The sequence below is a fragment of the Asterias rubens genome, chromosome 3, assembly GCF_902459465.1.
Source record: "Asterias rubens chromosome 3, eAstRub1.3, whole genome shotgun sequence".
In the NCBI taxonomy this organism is placed as follows: Eukaryota; Metazoa; Echinodermata; class Asteroidea; order Forcipulatida; family Asteriidae; genus Asterias; species Asterias rubens.
In genome coordinates, this window is record NC_047064.1 from 21,926,897 (window position 1) to 21,946,807 (window position 19,911).

General features: G+C 37.8%; 2 protein-coding genes across 2 annotated transcripts; one reads left to right on the forward strand and one right to left on the reverse strand.

Annotated features, from left to right (window-relative positions):
- Positions 1–1,297: 1,297 nt before the first annotated feature.
- Positions 1,298–6,067, reverse strand: LOC117287789 (cytochrome c oxidase subunit NDUFA4-like). Its single transcript, XM_033768308.1, has 4 exons — positions 5,929–6,067; positions 4,810–4,898; positions 4,626–4,686; positions 1,298–3,004 (listed from the first exon to the last, which is right to left on the reverse strand). The coding sequence occupies exons 1-4, from the start codon at positions 5,968–5,970 to the stop codon at positions 2,942–2,944; spliced, it is 255 nt and encodes an 84-aa protein (XP_033624199.1). The 5' UTR covers positions 5,971–6,067; the 3' UTR covers positions 1,298–2,941.
- A 327-nt stretch (positions 6,068–6,394) lies between these two features.
- On the forward strand, positions 6,395–19,860 carry LOC117287790 (PHD finger protein 14-like). The gene is made up of 20 exons (XM_033768309.1): positions 6,395–6,535; positions 6,909–7,031; positions 7,712–7,917; positions 8,731–8,801; positions 9,535–9,590; positions 10,137–10,246; positions 10,553–10,608; positions 11,010–11,121; positions 11,595–11,689; positions 11,860–11,902; positions 12,033–12,263; positions 12,878–13,055; positions 13,383–13,489; positions 14,097–14,284; positions 14,656–14,787; positions 15,473–15,617; positions 16,041–16,136; positions 16,336–16,451; positions 17,349–17,466; positions 17,859–19,860. The coding sequence occupies exons 1-20, from the start codon at positions 6,463–6,465 to the stop codon at positions 18,387–18,389; spliced, it is 2,787 nt and encodes a 928-aa protein (XP_033624200.1). The 5' UTR covers positions 6,395–6,462; the 3' UTR covers positions 18,390–19,860.
- The last annotated feature ends 51 nt before the right edge of the window (positions 19,861–19,911 follow it).

Genomic DNA, 19,911 nt, shown 5'->3' on the forward strand with positions numbered 1-19,911 from the left:
TCTGCTGAACAGCTTTATGAAATTGGTCCCAGGTTACCTAATATTGTGACAAATGTTTAGCATAGCAGCTCTTTGAAATTCAGCCAAGATTAAAACATTGTGATCGTTATATGGAAAGAATATTTCCTTTTGGGCGTTGGAAATTGTTTGCTGTTTATTTGAAACGTATAAGCAATAAGTTTGAGAAACTTATCAGAATGTTGTGTGCTACTTTGTTTTGGAGTTGTTTTTCTGAACCAACCAATCAATCAATCAATCAATCAATTAATTTGATTCTATGTCTGAAATGTAATACTGCATTTGTGAGTGTAGACAAATAAAAGTTGAGCCAAGTAGACATAAACATACGTGTGTTAAGATTGAACTAATGACTTGTCTTTGAAAGTAACAAATGACTCGTGCTGCTAAAGTTGAAAGATTGTCCCAACATCGCAATTTCATAGAGCCGCTAAGCACGAAAATTTGCTTAGCATGAAATTTCTTGATAACAACAGGATTACCAACCAAATTTCCATGTGATTTTCAGGATAAGCAAACAACAGCTGATTACTAGTAAAGAGCAATATGCAACAAATAGAAATTTTGTTGGTAATCCTGTTTTTATCAAGAAAGAAATTTCATGCTAAGCAAATTTTTGTGCTTAGCAGCTCTATGAAATTGGGCCCAGGGGCCAATTTCATAGAGCTACTTAAGCACAAAAATTGCTTAAGCACGAAAATAGCTCGCTTATTTTACACATGATACTGGCCAAAGTTTCCTGCCATATACATTGCTTATGACTAGTATTAGGCTGTTGTTTACTTAGCATTACAATTGAGTGGAGTCTTGGCCGGTAATCTGATTTTACTAAGCAATGAATTTTTTGCTTAAGCAGCTCTATGAAATTGGGCCCAGGTGTGTAACTGGAAGTTAACTTTAATGGTTAGCATTTGTGATTGTAGACTTTAGTTGACATACACATAGCTGGCCCTACTCTCTGAAACAGTCTTCCACTTCCCCTTTGTCGAGCCTCGTCAGCTAGTTCTTTATACAAATCAGTCAAAACCTATTTGCACTCTATCCAAATATCTACATTTAAAAAAAAACTTTTGCTATTATGTTGAGCAACACTGTGTCTGAATTGTGCACTATACAAAGCCACTAATATTATTGTCATTATACTGTAATCACTTGGCAAGGATACTACAATAGTAACCATTGTCTAAAATATGTAAACTCACTCATTCACCTTCTTTGTTTCAGACATGGTTATAAATTTAAACCAAATACAAAACAAAATCAGCGACAAACCAAATCCAAGTGTTCAATTATTTCAATCAATAACTGTTTATTTCCATTTCAGCATTTTCGATCTTATAAATGGTGCAAATGTAAAGACTATGCAACCTGCATGCAGATAAAATCACACTTAATATTGGTATTAATTGAACATGTTGGGAGACAGGGCCCCAGTTTCACAAAACCGATTAGCACAGATAAACCATGCTCAGCATAAACAGGTTATATGAGACTGCAAAAACACAAAAATGCCACAGTATTGTTGAATGTTTCCCTGCTAACTTTACACAAAAAAACTTTGCAAAGTGAAGGTTTCTTGCTTTATAAGCTTTATGAAACTGGCTCCCAGATTCCTCAGAAAGTTTGTGCTTGCAAGGATTGAATGTTACAGGAAAAGCACACTCCGACCTAGATCCGACTTCATAGATGTTGTTTTTTGTTAGAGAAAACATTGTGCTTACACAAATGTGTCTGAAATCATCATAGAGCAAGGAAGTAAAGTTCACAGATAAACCAAGTTGGAACATTGGTTGCATAAAAACTTTCCTAAACTCTTGATTTATTGTTGGAAACAACAATTTTGCAACAACCTCACAGTTTTAGTCAAGGAAAAGTCAAATGAGGGCAAGTTGCTACCCCAGGCCTATATAAAAGATTTTGTGTGGCAGCTACAACAATTTTTCTTGAAGATTCTAAGAGAACAAAAGTCCTGAATTTCAATTCTCTACTTGACCTGAGAAAACTTTGCTTACTACACAGATAGCCTTTCTGCATGAATGAGCCAAATATGAGTTAAACTTTAACAGACTTATTTTCAGCTTTAACATGAAAAGCTATTCATAGTATTAATTTGAATTTCTTTGACTAAAGCCTCTCTCTTATTTTGACAAAAAAAAAACACTTTTAACTCTTGCATTTTCAAACTAAAAGGATATTCTGTGAAGTGTGGAGTTCTTGAGAAAATTATTTTCTGACAAATTAAATAACGGAAATGCTTTTTATAAATACATGAGTGCAACTAGAAAGGAAACGCAAACAATGAAAAGGATTCTGTTCGCCATATGCAAGAAAAGCAGACCTGGAATTATGTAGCAGCCAGGGCGACTGCAGGCTTCTGTCACACTGGTACTGGCCTTGGAGCCCCTTCCAATGAAAGTGCCCTTTGTAAAATGACAATGGCCCTCAAACAAGAAATTCCAGGCCTGAGACACACCAAAGTTTTTCCAAAAGTAACAATCCGTTTTTTCTTTTTTTTAAATGATGGGATTATTGAATGGCAAATTGTTCATCTTCAGAAGGAACCATTTGTTAGAAATAAATGACAAAATAAATGGCAGAAGTCTCATTGTCCGACTGATACAGCCTTCTATACAGACCTTCTTTTTAGTTTTCACACTACACCCCTTTATTTCATGTAAATGACAACAGAAACCAAGTTTAAAGCATGAACAAAACACTAAAAATCACACATTTATTTAAAATTAATTACAAATGGCTGTCTCTATAACTCTAAGATCGTAATTAATTTTCTGAACGAATAACTTCTTTGTACAAATCTTAAATGTATTTTAAGCAGAGGAGGCATATCTGCTGTTTCCAAGTGACGCTAGACTCAAATCAAACGGTATTGCTGTCATTGCCACAACTGCAATTTGAAGAGCATTTACTTCATGTCGGGTCCGTTTGCTTTCAGATTCTTGAAGTCGATTCCCCCAGGTGCGTAGAACTGCAAGAAAAAGAGAAACAAAAATTAAGTCCAAAGCACAATTATTTCCTAGCGCTGCCTACATTTTTCAGCTATCAAATAATAAACCAACCTAACTTCATACCAATGCTAAAGAGGGCCAATATTAATTTTTTTAAACTTACACAAAAAACGATGGCACCTGACCTCCCCACCCCCCTATATTAGTCAGGTAGATTGATCCATTCTACAATGTAAGATATCAAGGATTTTGACTTCCCGGCCATTACTTTTTTGAGAAATGGCTTAATTAGTCAGAATGTGGATTTTACACTATTGGTAATTACTCAAAATAATTATCATCATAAAACTTTCTTGATTACGAGTAATGGGGAGATGTTGATAGTATAAAACATTGTGAGAAACAGCTCCCTCCGAAGTGACGTAGTTTTCGAGAAAGAAGTAATTTTCCACGAATTTGATTTCGAGACCTCAAGTTTAAAACTTGAGGTCTCGAAATCAAGCATCTGAAAGCACACAACTACGTGTGACAAGGTTTTTTTGTTTTCATTATTATCTCGCAACTTCGAATTTTCACAGGTTTGTTATTTTATGCATATGTTGAGATACACCAAGTGAGAAGACTGGTCTTCGACAATTACCAATAGTGTCCAACGTCTTTAACTCAGGGTTAAATGTATCCGACCACAATACACGTTGAAAAACTACAATATTTCTGAAGTTTGAAGTCTGAAGACAAAGGCTGATTCTGTCTCTCTCTTTCTCTGGTAGATTCTTCACCCCAAGGATTTGGGTACTTGTTCAAAATGTCCACAGATTTACATTAAACTTACAGGGTTTGAGGATAATGATAGTGGAAAGCTTCCCTTCAAATATTACTAACTGAGGTTGTGTAGTTTTTGAGAAATGAGTAAAACAAGTCACAAAATAATTTTCGTCTCAGGAAGACGAAAATTATTTTAGCATGTAAAATCCCATTAAAGGCAGTGGACACTATTGGTAATTGTCAAAGACTAGCCTTCACAGTTGGTGTGTCTCAACTCAACATATGCATAAAATAACAAACCTGTGTAAATTTGAGCTCAATCGGTCATCGAACTTGCGAGATAATAATGAAAGAAAAAAACACCCTTGTCGCACGAAGTTGTGTGCGTTTAGATGGTTGATTTCGAGACCTCAAGTTCTAAATCTGAGGTCTCGAAATCAAATTCATGGAAAATTACTTCTTTCTCGAAAACTATGGCACTTCAGAGGGAGCCGTTTCTCACAATGTTTTATACCATCAACCTCTCCCCATTACTCGTCACCAAGAAAGGTTTTATGCTAATAAATATTTTGAGTAATTACCAATAGTGTCCACTGCCTTTAACCAGTTATGATATTATACCAAAACCATAGCATAACTGGTTAATACATTTTTACATGCTAAGACTGAGACGTAAAATTATTTGTTTCAGCACCGCAGTAAGTAAAGTTTCAAGGGACGCTTTCTACTATCATGATCTTCAAACTGTGTAAGTTTAATGTAAATCTGTGGACATTGTGTTTTGTGTACTGTTACGAAAAAGTACATAAACCCTGCAATAAGAGAGGTAAAAGGGGACATTTATGGTGGCCCGTTTTGTACCCTTTGTATTCCTACCTTTATGTTCTGATCAGGCTTTATCCTCGTCCATGGGTGGGGGTTGTTTTTCCTGTCCCATCTGCATTTCAAACAATTTACAAACATAAAAGGCAATGAACAATAATTTATAATGGACACAAATATAGTTTTAGAATGTATGGGATATTGATTCCCTTCTTATTTGGTCATTCCTTTAACTTACGCTGCATCAGGATTTTTCAGTGCAAGACGTCCGACATAGAAGGCAGCGAAAACAGCACCTCCAACCACCGAGACAAACAGAGGAACTAGCTAAAAAGGAGAAAAGGAAGAGGGAAGGATTATTAATATTATGCAAATTAATCATTTAACACAGTTAAATTTAGTGTTATATGTGTTACGTAGACCTACACTAGCCTTAAGGAACAATAGCTTTGCAGATTTTGTGGCGACACTTTTTTTTTTGGGGGGGGGGGGGGGGGGGGGGCGGGGGGATTTGTTGGCAACTAGACTACTGCAAAAAACTGTATGACTGTTTGCCGGCTATATATTTGGGCAGGGCGGTCCTACTACTTGCCGTCAACTCGCCGACTTGCCGTCAACTCGCCGTCAACTCATTTTCGTGCCGTCAACTCATTAAATTTACATGAAAAATTTATAAATGGGACACGGAAGTGTTAAGTCTGGGCTAAACTACATATTTCTCATGGTTTTCGGTAAAAATTCATTCACAAAAACGACTTTGTGTTGATAAAAAAAAGTACCAATCATTGACATCTTGGGCCAAGACTAATCAATGTGAAAAAGCAAGATGGCGGCCGACGGTTTTGATGTTTCGAGATAATTTTTTCACAAGAAAAAAACTCAATTTTTATTCCGAAATATGACCTAAAACTTTCGCGAATTCTCTTTGAGCTGATACTTTACAGTTTTATGTTTCTTTTGTGGATTTTAAATGTATATTGGAGGAGTTGACGGCGAGTTGACGGCGCAAGTGAGTTGACGGCGAGTTGACGGCAAGTAGTAGGACCCGGGCAGGGGGTTGAGCTTGTGTTTGCGTGTATGTACCGACTATATGAGTGTGCAGAACTAATGGTGGTTTTTGGGTACCAAATTTACAACGAAGGTCCTGAAATTGGGGGGGGGGGGGAAATGTAATTGCCGGTTCCTGCGTTTTAAGGCTAAGCCTGTGGCTGTGTCTCTGTCTACGTACCTTTTTTTTAATGTGTAACACTGTAATGTTAAAATTGCGTAAAATACAGACTGCTATTTCAATATTATAAACCCAGCAAAGAATAAAAATTAACGCCACAAATGAAACTTTGGAAGAACTGGTACTTACTGCATAATGCGACCTCAGTGACTTTAATGACAACCCCTGCATTTTGAAGTTGTAGTTAAGATTCCAAAGTCAGTCTGAGAGTTTTTCGTCGACGATTGTACAAAATGGCGAAATTAGACCTCACAGTGTATTCTTGTCTACAAGTCGTTTAAAGCGATTGATCAACCGCATCAGTTGAAAGCACAAAGATTGCGGCTGGTACAAGAGACCAAATAAATACCGCCCATCTTTCTCATAATTAATAAAGTACCAATTAATAGTAAAACAAATTTGTGTTTCTTAAAAAATAACTCAAATAATTCCCAAAATATAAAACACCTAATCATAAGTCTGGTCCCATTAGTTTTTGTAAAAAACAAATCCAAAAAAACAAAGAGTTTGGTCAAAAAGGGAATACAATTTTATAGGAAGCTAAAAGTTCTTGCATGAACTACACGTTCATTAAAGAGAAAATAAAGCACCGAGATTGATTCGCGATAAAGGCAAAGCCCAATCACTTTCGCTGCGCTACAAAAATTACATTTTTTAGCTACAATGGCAGAAGGTGTCAAACCCGAAGAATTGTTTGGAACCGCAGACGATGTGGACTTTCTTTATGAAACCATGTGTAAGATATTTCACTCATTTTTTTCTGTAAAACAATTGCTTTTTACTATTTTTATTTTATTAATAATATTAATAATAGCCGCTGACAAAATTCAACCCAAGAGGGCGCACTCGTAGTCGTTCTGTAATTATTTGTATCGTATGTAAAAGGGGCGGGGAGGTTGTAGTTGGGGGGGGGAGGGGGTATAGGTAAAAATACTTTGGAATGTTAGGTTTATTTATCATTGATCATTCATTAATACTACAAAAGTAATCCGTAATAATAGTGGATGCATGAAGGCGTAGACAAATTAAATTAAAAAAAGAAGATAAATTTGTGACCAAATTGCAGCTCTTTTCCCAGATGTTTGATTCTGTCTTGTTTGTATTTTTAGACAAGCGTGACCCGAAGAAGCGTCGTGTCAAACCAGTCGAGCGTCATCTTATTCAGCTTGACTTTGGACTGAGCGATAGCGAGAATGACAGTGACTTTGAGATAACTGAACATGATGACCCAGGTAAATAACATTGTTGTGGTTCCCTCATTCAATGGCTCTGCTTACTGAACATGATGACCCAGGTAAATAACATTGTTGTGGTTCCCTCATTCAATGGCTCTGCTTACTGAACATGATGACCCAGGTAAATAACATTGTTGTGGTTCCCTCATTCAATGGCTCTGCTTACTGAACATGATGACCCAGGTAAATAACATTGTTGTGGTTCCCTCATTCAATGGCTCTGCTTACTGCGGAAGTCTGCTCTTTTGTGACGCCTTATGGAGCGTGTTTTAAATGCAGAATTCCTCGGAAGGCAGAGCCATGAAATTTGGCCTAGGAATCAATCAAAGAGCTTTTAACCAAGTTTCAATTTTCTTGAGAGAGGCACAGTCACTGAGTCAGCGACATTTGGCTTCCTTGGCCTGATACTTCATGGAGGCACTGAAGGCGATTGCCTCCATGCCCCCTGGCTCACTTTACCAAGGAGAAAATGCCTTGGTGCCCTTGCCCTTTCAAAAACGGAGCATACATGATTGGCTTCCATTCTTCCTGACCAATCGATCTATATCCACAGTCACATCCCGTATGTTACTAGAGTTCAAATGCAGGCCTAATAGTTCAGATCATTGAAGCTGGCCCCAGCCCTGCGAAGAAAACACCCCATCCCTCGTTGACATGAACTACATGTTGCTTTACAGACTCTGGAGGTTCTGCTGCTGAGATGGATGAAGGTGGTGAGGGGAGCAGTGGGGACGACGCTGGCTACGATGACGATGACGACAGCGACGGTGACACTAATCGAAATGACTCAGCCGAGGAGATGTCAGACTCGAGCTTGGAGAAGAAAACAAGCATCAGGGAGTTAATCTCCAAAGCTAGGGTCCACAGTAAAGGGACGGAAAAGGTAAAACATTTTAAAAATAAAATAACCACTTCTTAACGGACTGTGAATGGGCACCCCTGTTTCAGCCAAAGGAGTAGGTGGAAAGTGCCCATGGTGACAGTTGTTTTGGGTCGACAGCACAAATCAGTAAAGTGTAGCCTCACCTTGAAGTGGCCATCTGGCCTTGTGATTTTTAAATTTTCATTTTAAAAGATACCCAAACCCCCAGTTTTCTCTTAGATTCCATTTAAAGTTTTTGGAAATTTTGTAGCGCGATGATTCATCTTAAGATAAGCAGTCAAAATAGCCATAGGGGTTTGCATTGTTACAACACACTTTGCTGAAAGGCAGTGGACACTATTGGTATTTGTCAAAGACTAGCCTTTACAGTTTGTGTATCTCAACATATGCGTAAAATAACAAACCTGTGAAAATTTGAGCTCAATTGGTCGTCGAAGTTGCGAGATAATAATGAAAGAAAAAACGCCCTTGTCACACGAAGTTGTGTGCGACTAGATGGTTGATTTCGAGACCTCAAGTTCTAAACTTGAGGTCTTGAAATCAAATTCGTGGAAAATTACTTCTTTCTCGAAAACTACTCCACTTCAGAGGGAGCCGTTTCTCACAATGTTTTATACTATACCAACCTCTCCCCATTACTCGTTACCAAGTAAGGTTTCGTGCTAATAATTATTTTGAGTAATTACCAATAGTGTCCACTGCCTTTAACACGTTGTGTACACAGTTCAATTTGATCTTGAAATCGTGAAATTGGTCCCTGACACCTGATACCTGACCTGTAAAACTTATCCATGATTTTTTACACTATTACAGACTGGTTCCGGTGAGAAGCCATCGTCAAAGCTGAAGATGCTCATATGTGCTGTATGCTTAGGAGAAGTGAGGTATGTACCAGACCAGGTATGCTCCGGAACACAAATTCATCCCTAGCCAAATTTAAAAAAACTCTCAAACTGCATTACTTTGATAAGTTGCAGCTCCAGGAGGATGCATTGTTTGTAGTCGGTTAATTTATTCTTTTTTTTTCATTAGAACAGTACTCGTGGTGACACAGTGGCCGGGCCAGGTGACACGAATCAATTTGTTTGTTGTTGGGTGTCTTGGTCGCCTATTCCATTTGTTTTATTTCATGTGCAATTTTCTAGTCATAGTTTTATACTTGTATTTTAATGTGTCTTCAGTGTTTCTGCATTTTTATTTTGTATAGAGGACCACAATGGAAATAAGCTTATTTTAGCTTTTTTGTGTTATCCTCGACAATTCCTCAGATTCAAATGTCTTTTCCCTTGTATTTTTTATCTGTTTTTGTCCAATTGTTGTATTTTATAGAATTCTGTGGAGATTGTCTAATAAACAAACAAACAAACAAACAAACAAACTCATTCCAAAATGTAATAAATTCACACAAATGAGGAAAGCGTGTTGTACGTTTAAAATTGTATTTCCACATTATGTTTGGTCAACATGGTTTGGGTTTGTGTTTGTGCTTAATAAGTAAGATAAAAGCAATGTAGAATGTTTTACTGTTTTGCACGTGAGAAATGTTCTTGACACAATTTGGATTGGTTTGGTTATTTTGAGTATCATTTATGCCTGTTTTTTCCTTTTTTTCCCCAGCATTGATAGTGACGAAATAGTGGAGTGTGATAACTGTGGTATAGGGGTCCACGAAGGTCAGTATACAGTCCTTTCATTACGTTCCAAACATTAATCTTATAGGTGGGAACATACTTAGGTTATTGACTCTGACAAAATTGTGTGATTCTATCAGAAAGCTGTCAGAATGTACAGTTGCTGCTGATAAAAACATTTAAGATTAAGCTTGGGCGATATCGATTTATTTTATTCACGATATATCGCCAACAATATATCGCGATATTCGATATAATCGCGATTAATTAAATTTGACATCATCAGTCTTCAAACTCCCAATGAAAGTTGTAGAAGAGACAGTCATAGCATTTAAGAGTAGGTGTTCTAATGACCTATTCTTCTGGCTTTACTCCAAACCTATGGGGTGCAAGATGTCTCAGCTAGGAAATACATAGCGATGTTGCGATACTTGATCGATATCGCGATATATCGATATTTCGATTAAAACCAAATCGAACCGATATCGAAATCGTTTCCAAATTAGTATCGCATTATTCGATAATATCGTGGTATCGCCCAAGCTTATTTAAGATTTCAAAAGGAATTTGTTGTTGTTATCTCGTCAGGTTGTTACGGTGAGATTCTATCCGACAGTGATTCAACCAGCAGTGTACAAACTGCTAGCTCTACAGAACCCTGGTTCTGTGATACGTGCAAAGCAGGTGTTAATAACCCGGTAAGTGGCAACAGTTCATCGTCACAACCCAAAACTTTTGTTTTCTGGGTACTTTTGTAGGACACAAAACACAATACCCACAGATTTACATCAAACTCACACGGTTTGCAGATAAAGATAGTAGAAAGCATCGCTAAAAATATGTACATGCTGAGGTGCTATAGATTCTGAGAAATGAGTAAAACAAGTGACAACATAATTTTTGTCTTAGGAGAATAATTTTTAAAATTATTATAGCATATATAAATGTATTTTGGTGACATTGATTACATGATTATTTGAATGTGTTTGTGTTGTGTCTTTCAGACCTGTGAGTTATGCCCCAACTCTGGAGGAATCTTCAAGGAGACCGATGCTGGAAGGTGTGTACATCAAACGTGGATTACTTGTTGCATGTTTTATCATTTAATTATTGTCTTTGTATGAGCAAAAGATGCTGAATCAGATGTAAGTAAGCCAATCAGAGCAAATACAGGGCAAGGCCATTTTATTTCCGAAGGGTACTGAGTCAAAATAGTTAAGATGTGTTTAGGTGTTTTTATGTACAGGGGAAGCAACGTTTTAATTCACCGCTATGATACTCGACTTCCCAACAAATGTTTTTTTTTTTTGCACTGATTTAACAAAAGGATACCCCATCTTCATCAATTGATTATGTTAATTTTTAATAATTAACTGTTGTTTAATTCTCTAACCATTTGTTTTTTGTGCATATTGTTGTGGTTTCCTTCTTGTTCACATTGAATGAAATCCTTCGTTGTAGGTGGGTCCATGTGGTTTGCGCCCTCTATGTTCCTGGCGTTGCTTTCACCGATGTTGAGAAACTACGCTGGGTGACGCTGTCAGAGATGCCTACTGGGAAATGGGGAGTCAGGGTAGGTTGGACATTCACCTTTTTTATGCAACTTTTTGTTTCAATTTGTTTGTTTAGATAATCTTCCCATCAAGGGAACTCGGCAAACTCCCACAGGGGGATATAAACACCAAGCTGGCAATAGCCAACCTCTCTCATAAAAACATTGGTTTAACGCCTATGGTTATTAATTGCATAAATACAGAAATTATGATATAGTAACTAGACAACATGTTTATTCAAGTGTGGCACCCTCAAAACAAAATATTGACAACATATGGAGACTACCAACAGTTGGTAGAGCACTGTGACATTAATTAATGTCATCCGGATTAATCCGGATGTCGTAGGTTCAAATCCCGCTCTCTTTCATTTTTCCTTGTTCAACTCAAAAGAAAGGGTTCAGTCTATTTATGCTCCCAGCCTCAGTAAATGGTCATTTTGAGGAACGCTGACTTCAATTGTGACTGTTTGTTAATTTTTTTTAATTTTCAGACTTGTGTTTATTGTGAGGATGAAAGATTCAGCCGGACTGGGATCTGTATTTCATGCGACGCTGGGATGTGTAGAAACTATTTCCACGTCACCTGGTATGCTTATCACTTGTCAATTAAAATTGATTTGAATTAATTCTAACCAAGGTCATTTCTTGCGTAACCAGGAAATTTGCTAAGCAGAATTTTTCTGCTTGACCGTTTTATGAAATTGGGCTAAAAAAACATATATTTATATGTTTTTTTACTATTTTTTGTGTCTGTAGTGGGCAACGAGAGGGACTCCTGTCCGAGGCTTCCCCTGAAGAGGTAAGACAAAAAAATACTTAGACAAAGTAATAACGAAGCAAGAAAATAACTAACGAGGATGATTTAAATTTCCCTCAAGCTGTGCAAAGTTTGAAATCCTAATATAATTCCATCTCCTGTCCCATTTTAGGACATCGCAGATCCCTTTTACGCTTACTGTAAACTCCACGTTGACAAGATCAGCATGCGCTACCGACGGCAGAACTACCTAGCCATCCAATCACAGCTCAAGGGCTTCGAGGAGCGCAAACCTGACGATCCGATTGGTCAGGAACGTATCGGCACCAAACTGAAACGCTGGCAGGAGAAGTACAGAGAGTCAAAATTTAAGAAGCCGAACCCTTGGGTGCCGACGGAAAAGGTATGCCAGTAGACGCTCTAAGATCACGCGCTTACTTTAAAAGCGTTCCTTAAAGGCAAAGTGTATATTGTTTTTTGGAACCCTTTGATTGCTTTAATCCTATACAAATGTAAATGTATTGACCCCTTGCACGCACGTCACACGCGACGACTGATGCCACACTCACCATAATGGTGGGCAGTTAGGTTTACGTGTATTAACGCCGCCTCGCCTAAAATGCTCACTTCACTGCCTAACGCACAGCATACTCTATGCATAGAGTTATATATGAAAACGCACAGTGAAATTGCCCACCAATATGGTGCATTCAAGAGGTTATGAGATATTGCAAAAAATTAGGAGCGAATATGTCCACGAAACATTAATGACAGAAACGATTCAAATTTTGAGGCATATAAATTGATATATTTTTTACATAACCACATCACTTCATAGTGAAATGTTTCTCAACATGCTTCATACTATCGAAAGCTCCTGTAGGATTCTAAGCAAAAGCTGTTATTAACATTAATGTTAAGAGTGTTTCCTAAATGTAGACATTTCCTTTAAATTAATGACATTTATGGAAATATTTTCAATTGAGCATTGAAGAAAACCCATATTTCTCTTCCCAGGTTCCTCGTCTCCTGACCACAAGCCCCTCAGCCACTCGTCATCTTATGAAGAAAGCTGAACTTCTCGGCATCAACACTGAGTCTCCTCACCAAGCTGTAGTCAAGGAAGCTAGCGATGTCCGCAGGAAGTGGCACATTGGCCCCGCCTTCACTACGGAATTTGTTGGGTACTATCTTGGTGAGTTGGTGAAGACATCTAAATGCTCCATGCTTTGCTAACTCCACACTGACACCAGGCCTGATACTATACAGAGGCAACGAAGGCGTTTGCCTCCATGCCCCCTGGTCATTGCCTTGGTGCCCTTGAAATGATCCAGAAGAAATTTGTAACAATTTCCTAATATGATGCCCTTTATCAAGGAGAAAATGCCTTGGTGCCCTTGCCCTTTCAAAACCGAAGCATATAGGCCTGTGAGATGGATTCTGGAGGTTTTTCACTTGGTTTTGGTTTAGAATGAGCATTTTTAAAAGTCCAAAACTGACAGAGGAGATGTACGTTTTTCAGATCGTGACGTTCGGATGAACAACTTGAAGAATCGTCTGGGTGAATCGATGCGATCTAATGAGAGATTAGAAGCTGAGCAACAATCACTGAGATGTGTGTATGATAAGGTAAGATGAGATATCCATCATGGGACTGGCGTTGTATATCCAAACTGGGCCCAATTCCACAGAGCTGCTTAAAGGCACTCAACACTTTGGGTATTTACTCAAAACATATATTAGCATAAAAAGTTACTTGGTAACGATTACTTTAGAGCTGTTGATGGTATAAAGCATTGTAAGAAATGGCTCCCCTTGAAGTAAAGAAGTTTTTGAGAAAGAGGCAATTTATCACTCAAATATTAAAAAACTTCAGGCCTGAAGCCTTTTTCAGGCATCTGAAAGCTCGTACAATTTTGCAACAAGGGTGTTTTTTCTTTCATTATTTTCTTTCAACTTCGACGACTAATTGAGCCCAAATGTTCACAGCTTTGTTATTTGATGCATATGTTTAGATACACCAAGTAAGCATATTGGTCTTTGACAATTACCAAACGTGTCCAGTGCATTTGAGCAGAAAATATAATTTAACATCTTTCTGCTAAATTAATCGAAACATTTTGTATTTTTAAAATAATATTTTAGCTGAAAACCTGACCATGAGTAGGAGGGTTAACTAGTTGATTTTGGGGATCTCTGATTAACATTTGTTGTCGTTTGGTCTGCTGCCCTATAGCTTTCCTCCGAGGTTGAATCCCTGCGTATTAGTACGACCAAACAGCGGATGGAAGGTCAGTCTCTGTGGAAGATGCTGATTGGCTTCGGTCTCAAGAAACAAGCGATGCCGGAAACCCTGAAGAGTCCACGCTCCAAGAAACTGCCGACGAAGAAGGAGGGACCCAAATCACCAGCAGTCATTCATTAGTAAGACCTGATTTAGTTCTTCAACCCTTTAGTAATCCTGATGACCATCAGAGCATACGGATTGAAACTACCTGTTAGTTTCATTGTTTTAGCAGCAGGTACATTTACTGCAATGATTTTAGTAGATAGGGATAATGGGTATCATATGGTTTTACCCTTACAAAATTAATCCATTATTTTGTTACCCTTTTTTGGAATAAGAAAAATTTTCACAGATGTTAAAAAAACAAATTATTCTTGAAAACATGTGCTCGGACATCTTTTGATCTACTAAACCTCAAAGAATGTGAATTTCCTGAACTATATATTTAACTCTGCTGGCTTTGATTTGTTGAATGCAAACCCCATATATTTAATGTTTTGTTTCGCAGTTGTGGTATATGTGAACAGTCGACCAATCAGCATCAGCTAGCATTATGTGACACTTGTAAGAAACATTATCATCTGGGATGCCTGGACCCCCCACTGAGCCGAATGCCTAAGAAGACTGCATTTAGCGGCTGGTAAGAGACTACCAACAAAGCTTAGAGACTTTTTAAACATTGGCCTGATGAAAAATCAAAATCGACTAGAGTGCGATAAGTTGCCATTTCTTGGCAGGCAATGTTCAGAGTGGTTTTTTTTCCATTTGTTTGCAAATCTGTAGAGTTTTCTTTTTAAATTCCATTATCTGGTAGGCATTTTTCAGAGTCTGTAAATGTTCCTTTCTTGGCAGCTTGGTAGGCAATGTTCAGAGTGACTGTGTTGCCAGTTTTTGGCAGGCAGTGTACGCAGTAAGAATACATTTCTTGGCAGGCAGTATTCAAGTTTTTATTTTAAATGTTCTTCTATTGGCAGGCAATGTACAGAGTTTGCAAACATTAATTTCTTGGCAGGTGTTGTTCAGAGTGTGCAAATGTTTATTTTATGGTAGTCAATGTTCAGAGTGACTGTGTTGCCAGTTTTTGGCAGGCAGTGTACGCAGTAAAAATACATTTCTTGGCGGGCAGTATTCAAGTTTTCAAATGTTCCTTTATTGGCAGGCAATGTACAGAGTTTGCAAACATTAATTTCTTGGCAGGTGTTGTTCAGAGTGTGCAAATGTTTATTTCTTGGCAGGCAATGTTCGTTTTTGGCAGGCAGTTTACACAGTAAGAATCAATATCTTGGCTGGCAGTATTCAGAGTTTGAATTTTTATTTCTTTGCAGGCAATGTTCAGAGTGCGTCGGTTCCTCCAGTGATACTTCCGTGGCTGAAACCATCGAGGGAGAGGAACGTGACGAGGCCGGAAGACGCAAACGTCGAGTCATCCGAGAACCCAATAAGTTCACCCCACCCACAGCTCAGAAGAAGGTAGAGAGACAAAGTATTAGTTAAGCCAAACTAGCAACTAGCCCATCTAGCCCTTTGTTGGCGGTCTCCCTATTTTGTCAATATCTTTGTTCAGGGGAGACCACTAACGTTAGGGATAGATAGCTCAGATGGTAGAGCGCCGGCACGTTAGTTAGGATATCCCAGGCGTAAATCTCGCTCAAGTAAAAAAAACTGGTTCAACCAAAAATGTGTTTAAAAGTTTACCTACTAACTTTCTCTATTACTACATTGTTTATTACTAAATAATTATTCATGTAGTCAATTTTAAGTGGATACAACACGAGGTATGCAAGGTCCCAAATGGAAACCAGTGTTAACTATTTGGGCAGACCCTGGGTAGAGACATGTAAACAATAAATAAAAGAATACATTAACAAATAAATAAACCAACAAAATCCACAGATTGGTAAAGTTAAACCAAAGCCCAAGAGGAGCCTGAAGCGCAAACTGAAAGTACCAGAGGAGGAGCCCGAGGAGGAAGAACCTGTTATTGTTGAGGTGAGTCGAAGTAAATCCATTTATTAGTATTATTCAAGTGAAAGGTCTAGTTTAGATCATCTAAAAATTCAAACTGTTGTTTCAATGATCAATGAATGTACTTTCTTCAAATTATTGTCATTCCTTTTTTGTAAAAGTTTATCTGAATGGATTTGTCTTCATTCATAACTTGACCTCGTCCCTTTATTATGTGTGTCAGCCTGAGCCACCCAAAGCAAAGAAGGAGAAAGCTAACCAACGCAAGGTTCCCTCGAAGGATACTAAAGAAATGTGTATTACATGCAACAGAGATGGCGATAGTACAAACCTCGTCAGGTAAAAACATCATTAAAACCATTTAAAGGCACTGCTATTGGTAATTACTCAAAATATTTGTTAGCATAAAAACTTACTTGTTAAAGATCAATGGAGAGTTGTTGATAATATAAAACATTGTGAGGAACGGCTCCCTCTGAAGAAACTTAGTTTTTCGAGAAAGAAGTAATTTTCCTCTAAAATATTTGAATTTGATTTTGAGACCTCAGAATTAGATTTTGAGGTCTCGAAATCAAGCATCTGAAAGCACACATTTTCGTGTGACAAGGCTGTTTTTTCTTCCATTATTATCTCGCAACATCGACGATCAATTGAGTTCAAATTTTCACAGGTTTGTTATTTTAAGCATATGTTGAGATACACCAAGTGAGAAGACTGGTCTTTGACAATTACCAGTAGTGTCCAGTGTCTTTAAACTCAGGATCTTCGTCAGAGGCATAAACAAGCACAAACAAAACCACCCATTTAATGGAAATAATGGGGCAGAGATTAGATTTAATGTAAACCTTGTTTTTAGGACCTTGTTTATTTCTGTTTTTATTGTTGTTCCAGTGAAGAAGTGTAATAAAAATAAATACCGAAATAAAAAACTTAGAGATGCTAGGTTTGATTTTCGGCCAATTTGACCCCAGATTTTTTTTATTTTAAGTAGTTTTTTTTTATAGATTTAAGAGAAATACAAGCTTTCATTTAAAATGAAATGCTGCCAGTAACTAGTGTTATTTATTTAAAAACTACAATTAATTATTGTTGGGCTCTAAAACTAAATTGACTCGTGTCCATCAGTCATGTACAATTGCTTGTTATATGTATTTTGTGCATTGTCTGTGGCAAGTGTTTGTCATTTTGAAACGTCATCATCCTTCAAAATTCATTATTAAATTATTTTAAATTCAGGTGTGATCACTGCAAGAAAAATTACCATTTTGGCTGTCTGGACCCGCCAAGTAAGAAATGTCCCAGGAGGTTTGGGTACATGTGGTACTGCCCTGACTGCGATAATGGCTCATCAACCGTAAGACAATAATTTGATGTATAATTTTTTTGCTACGTGACTTGGTTCACCTAGGCATCAGCTGCAATCAAGTGCTCTGTGAGAACCTTCTGCTGGACGGCGATGCTGTGTCTAACTACGGAAACATTTCTACGACAAAATAAATACGATGGCATTCTCAATGTACCAATGAAACGCTCCATCCATACAAATTATGTTTCATGTAGAAAATGTGTCGTTGATGATTCTGTAAGAGCCAATGTTCTGGTTGAAGATATTTAATTTATTCTATACAGCAGCTATCCATAGTCTACCCTGATCCCTAACATCCCTAATATTGATCACTGTTGAGCTTTCTTGAATACCAGTTAAGACAAGGTGTTTAAATAATGTTTGGTTTTCAATCTTGGCAGGATGAAGACACTGAAGATGAGAATCCGGATGTTGATGACATTGACGAACCAGTAACCCCTAGCAACAGACAATCCAAGGGGAAAACAGCAAAGGACAAGACTAAACCATCATCTCGGAAGAGCCCAGCAGGCTCCAAAAGTAGCCCAAATGTGAACAAGGCAGACCCAAGTGAGAGTAAAGCAGATCAACTCAAGAAGGCCAACCGCCGAAATGGGAAAAGGTCAAGCCCAACTGGGAAGAAAGCTTCTCCAGTGAGGAAGGGCATCGAAAAAAAAACCTGGAGCTCCAGAGGGAGTAAAGGGAGTCCAAACAACAAACGAGGAAGTCCAAGTGGGAGTAACTCCAGCCCAAATGAGAATAAAAGTAGTCTGGCTACCAGTAGAGTAAGCCCAGGGAAAGGTAAAGGCAGTCCTGGTGTTGGGAAATCCAGCCCGGGAACAGGTAAGGACGGCCAGGCTAGCAATGGAAAGCTGAGCCCAGTTGGGAATAGAAGAAGCTCAAAGGATAAAACTCCCTCTCCAAAGAAATGAAATCCCAATTTGGTCCTCATCATGTTCATATCAGTTCATTGGTTTCAATTGATGTTTTTTTTCCCAATGTCAAGAACCCAGTGTTCACGAGCCTGGAAACAACAAATGTTGCAGGTGTGGAATTACACCCAGACCACAGCTTCAGTTTGCCCCTGGTCTTTGCCTTGGTGCCCCTTCAAAAGGTTGGGTATGAGTCTTACCCAGGGTGCCTGTTGAATTTGTTTTCCCTGCTCGACTCGGAGACCCTCTTGATAACTCTTGGTTCATAGATTCCAATGAAGTTTTGGGAACACTATCCGCAGTGGCAGAGAAGTAGATCAAAGAGCATTGCTTATTTTTTTTTTTTTACCAGGCAGACTTTGAAAAAAGTCTGAATTCAGATAAAAGTCTAAAATGTCTCATCCCTAAACATGCTAAATGACTGAAGCTATAGACGGGGTTCATCAGTTTCAAATTAATTTATTCAAATAATTTATTTATAAAATTGTTTTAGTTCATTGAGTTGACAAAAGAAGGTGTAGTCTTACTATACCAATGTACAGATCCACATCAATCACGATGAAAAGTTTCTAAAGACTAAAGTGTGGATTGAGCAGTTTTTGGTACTTTTCAATTATGCAGCATTTTTAGGCTACTCCATGTTTACAAATAGAAATGAAAACTTTACATACATCTATCAATCAATCAGAAGACATTTATATAGCGCCAAAATCAACAAATTTTTTTCAAAAAGGTTGCTCAAGACAGTTACATGTCTCTCCATTACAACACTTAACACAGTAATCATAGAGCACAACATTGGTTACAAACCGAATTAGGATGGAATTTGCAACGCTCACAACTGGTTCCCTGCTTAAAAATGCTAAGCAAATGTAAAAATTCGCTAAGCATTATTTTGTATCTTATAGAAATGTCCACACAAGCTTTGGTCAGTAGAGGTCTGTAGAAAATAACTTGTTTAATTCTGAAAAGAAATCGCCACGCTTTGTCATCATCTTTGTGCCAAATATGCTTGCCAAATGATGCGGGTTTTTGTTCACATTTTCATACAGCCTTTCAAAATTAAACTTAACCATTTAGAAACCATTTATTTCTGTATACTCATCACCATTATGCCCATGTCATTGTGGCTGAAAAACAATAGAAATCAGAATTTGTTTTCTTCTCAAAACATAGATAATATGTTAACATGGGAAAATTTCAAGATGTCAGTTCAGGTCATGACCTTTACTTTGACCTTATTGGTTGATGGGAAGTAGGTCATATCTTGCAGCAGTTTGCGGATGCTACGGTTTCTAAAGGGTTTTAAAACATACAATCATTTGTTAAGCTTGATAAGTTAAAGCCATGTGTTTGTATTGTGTATGTATTTATGTGTTGATGTTACTTAGTTCATGTGAAATTGTATGTAAAAGAAACAAATAAAGAAAGAGCTTTTCGTACAAGGTGCTCTCAGCAATATCGAGAATAAGATATGTGATTGTCTTATTATATTGAAAACCTGTTTGACAAACATTTTGAA

Bases quoted from the DNA above. Each gene is read 5' to 3' on its own strand.
- LOC117287789 (XM_033768308.1), bottom strand. From the start codon at position 5,970: ATGCAGGGGTTGTCATTAAAGTCACTGAGGTCGCATTATGCA. The intron at 4,899-5,928 runs GTAAGTACCAGT...TCTCCTTTTTAG, and splicing joins CACTGAGGTCGCATTATGCA to CTAGTTCCTCTGTTTGTCTC. The intron at 4,687-4,809 runs GTAAGTTAAAGG...TTTGAAATGCAG, and splicing joins CTGAAAAATCCTGATGCAGC to ATGGGACAGGAAAAACAACC.
- LOC117287790 (XM_033768309.1), top strand. From the start codon at position 6,463: ATGGCAGAAGGTGTCAAACCCGAAGAATTGTTTGGAACCGCAGACGAT. The intron at 7,032-7,711 runs GTAAATAACATT...GTTGCTTTACAG, and splicing joins AACTGAACATGATGACCCAG to ACTCTGGAGGTTCTGCTGCT. The intron at 10,609-11,009 runs GTGTGTACATCA...CCTTCGTTGTAG, and splicing joins AAGGAGACCGATGCTGGAAG to GTGGGTCCATGTGGTTTGCG.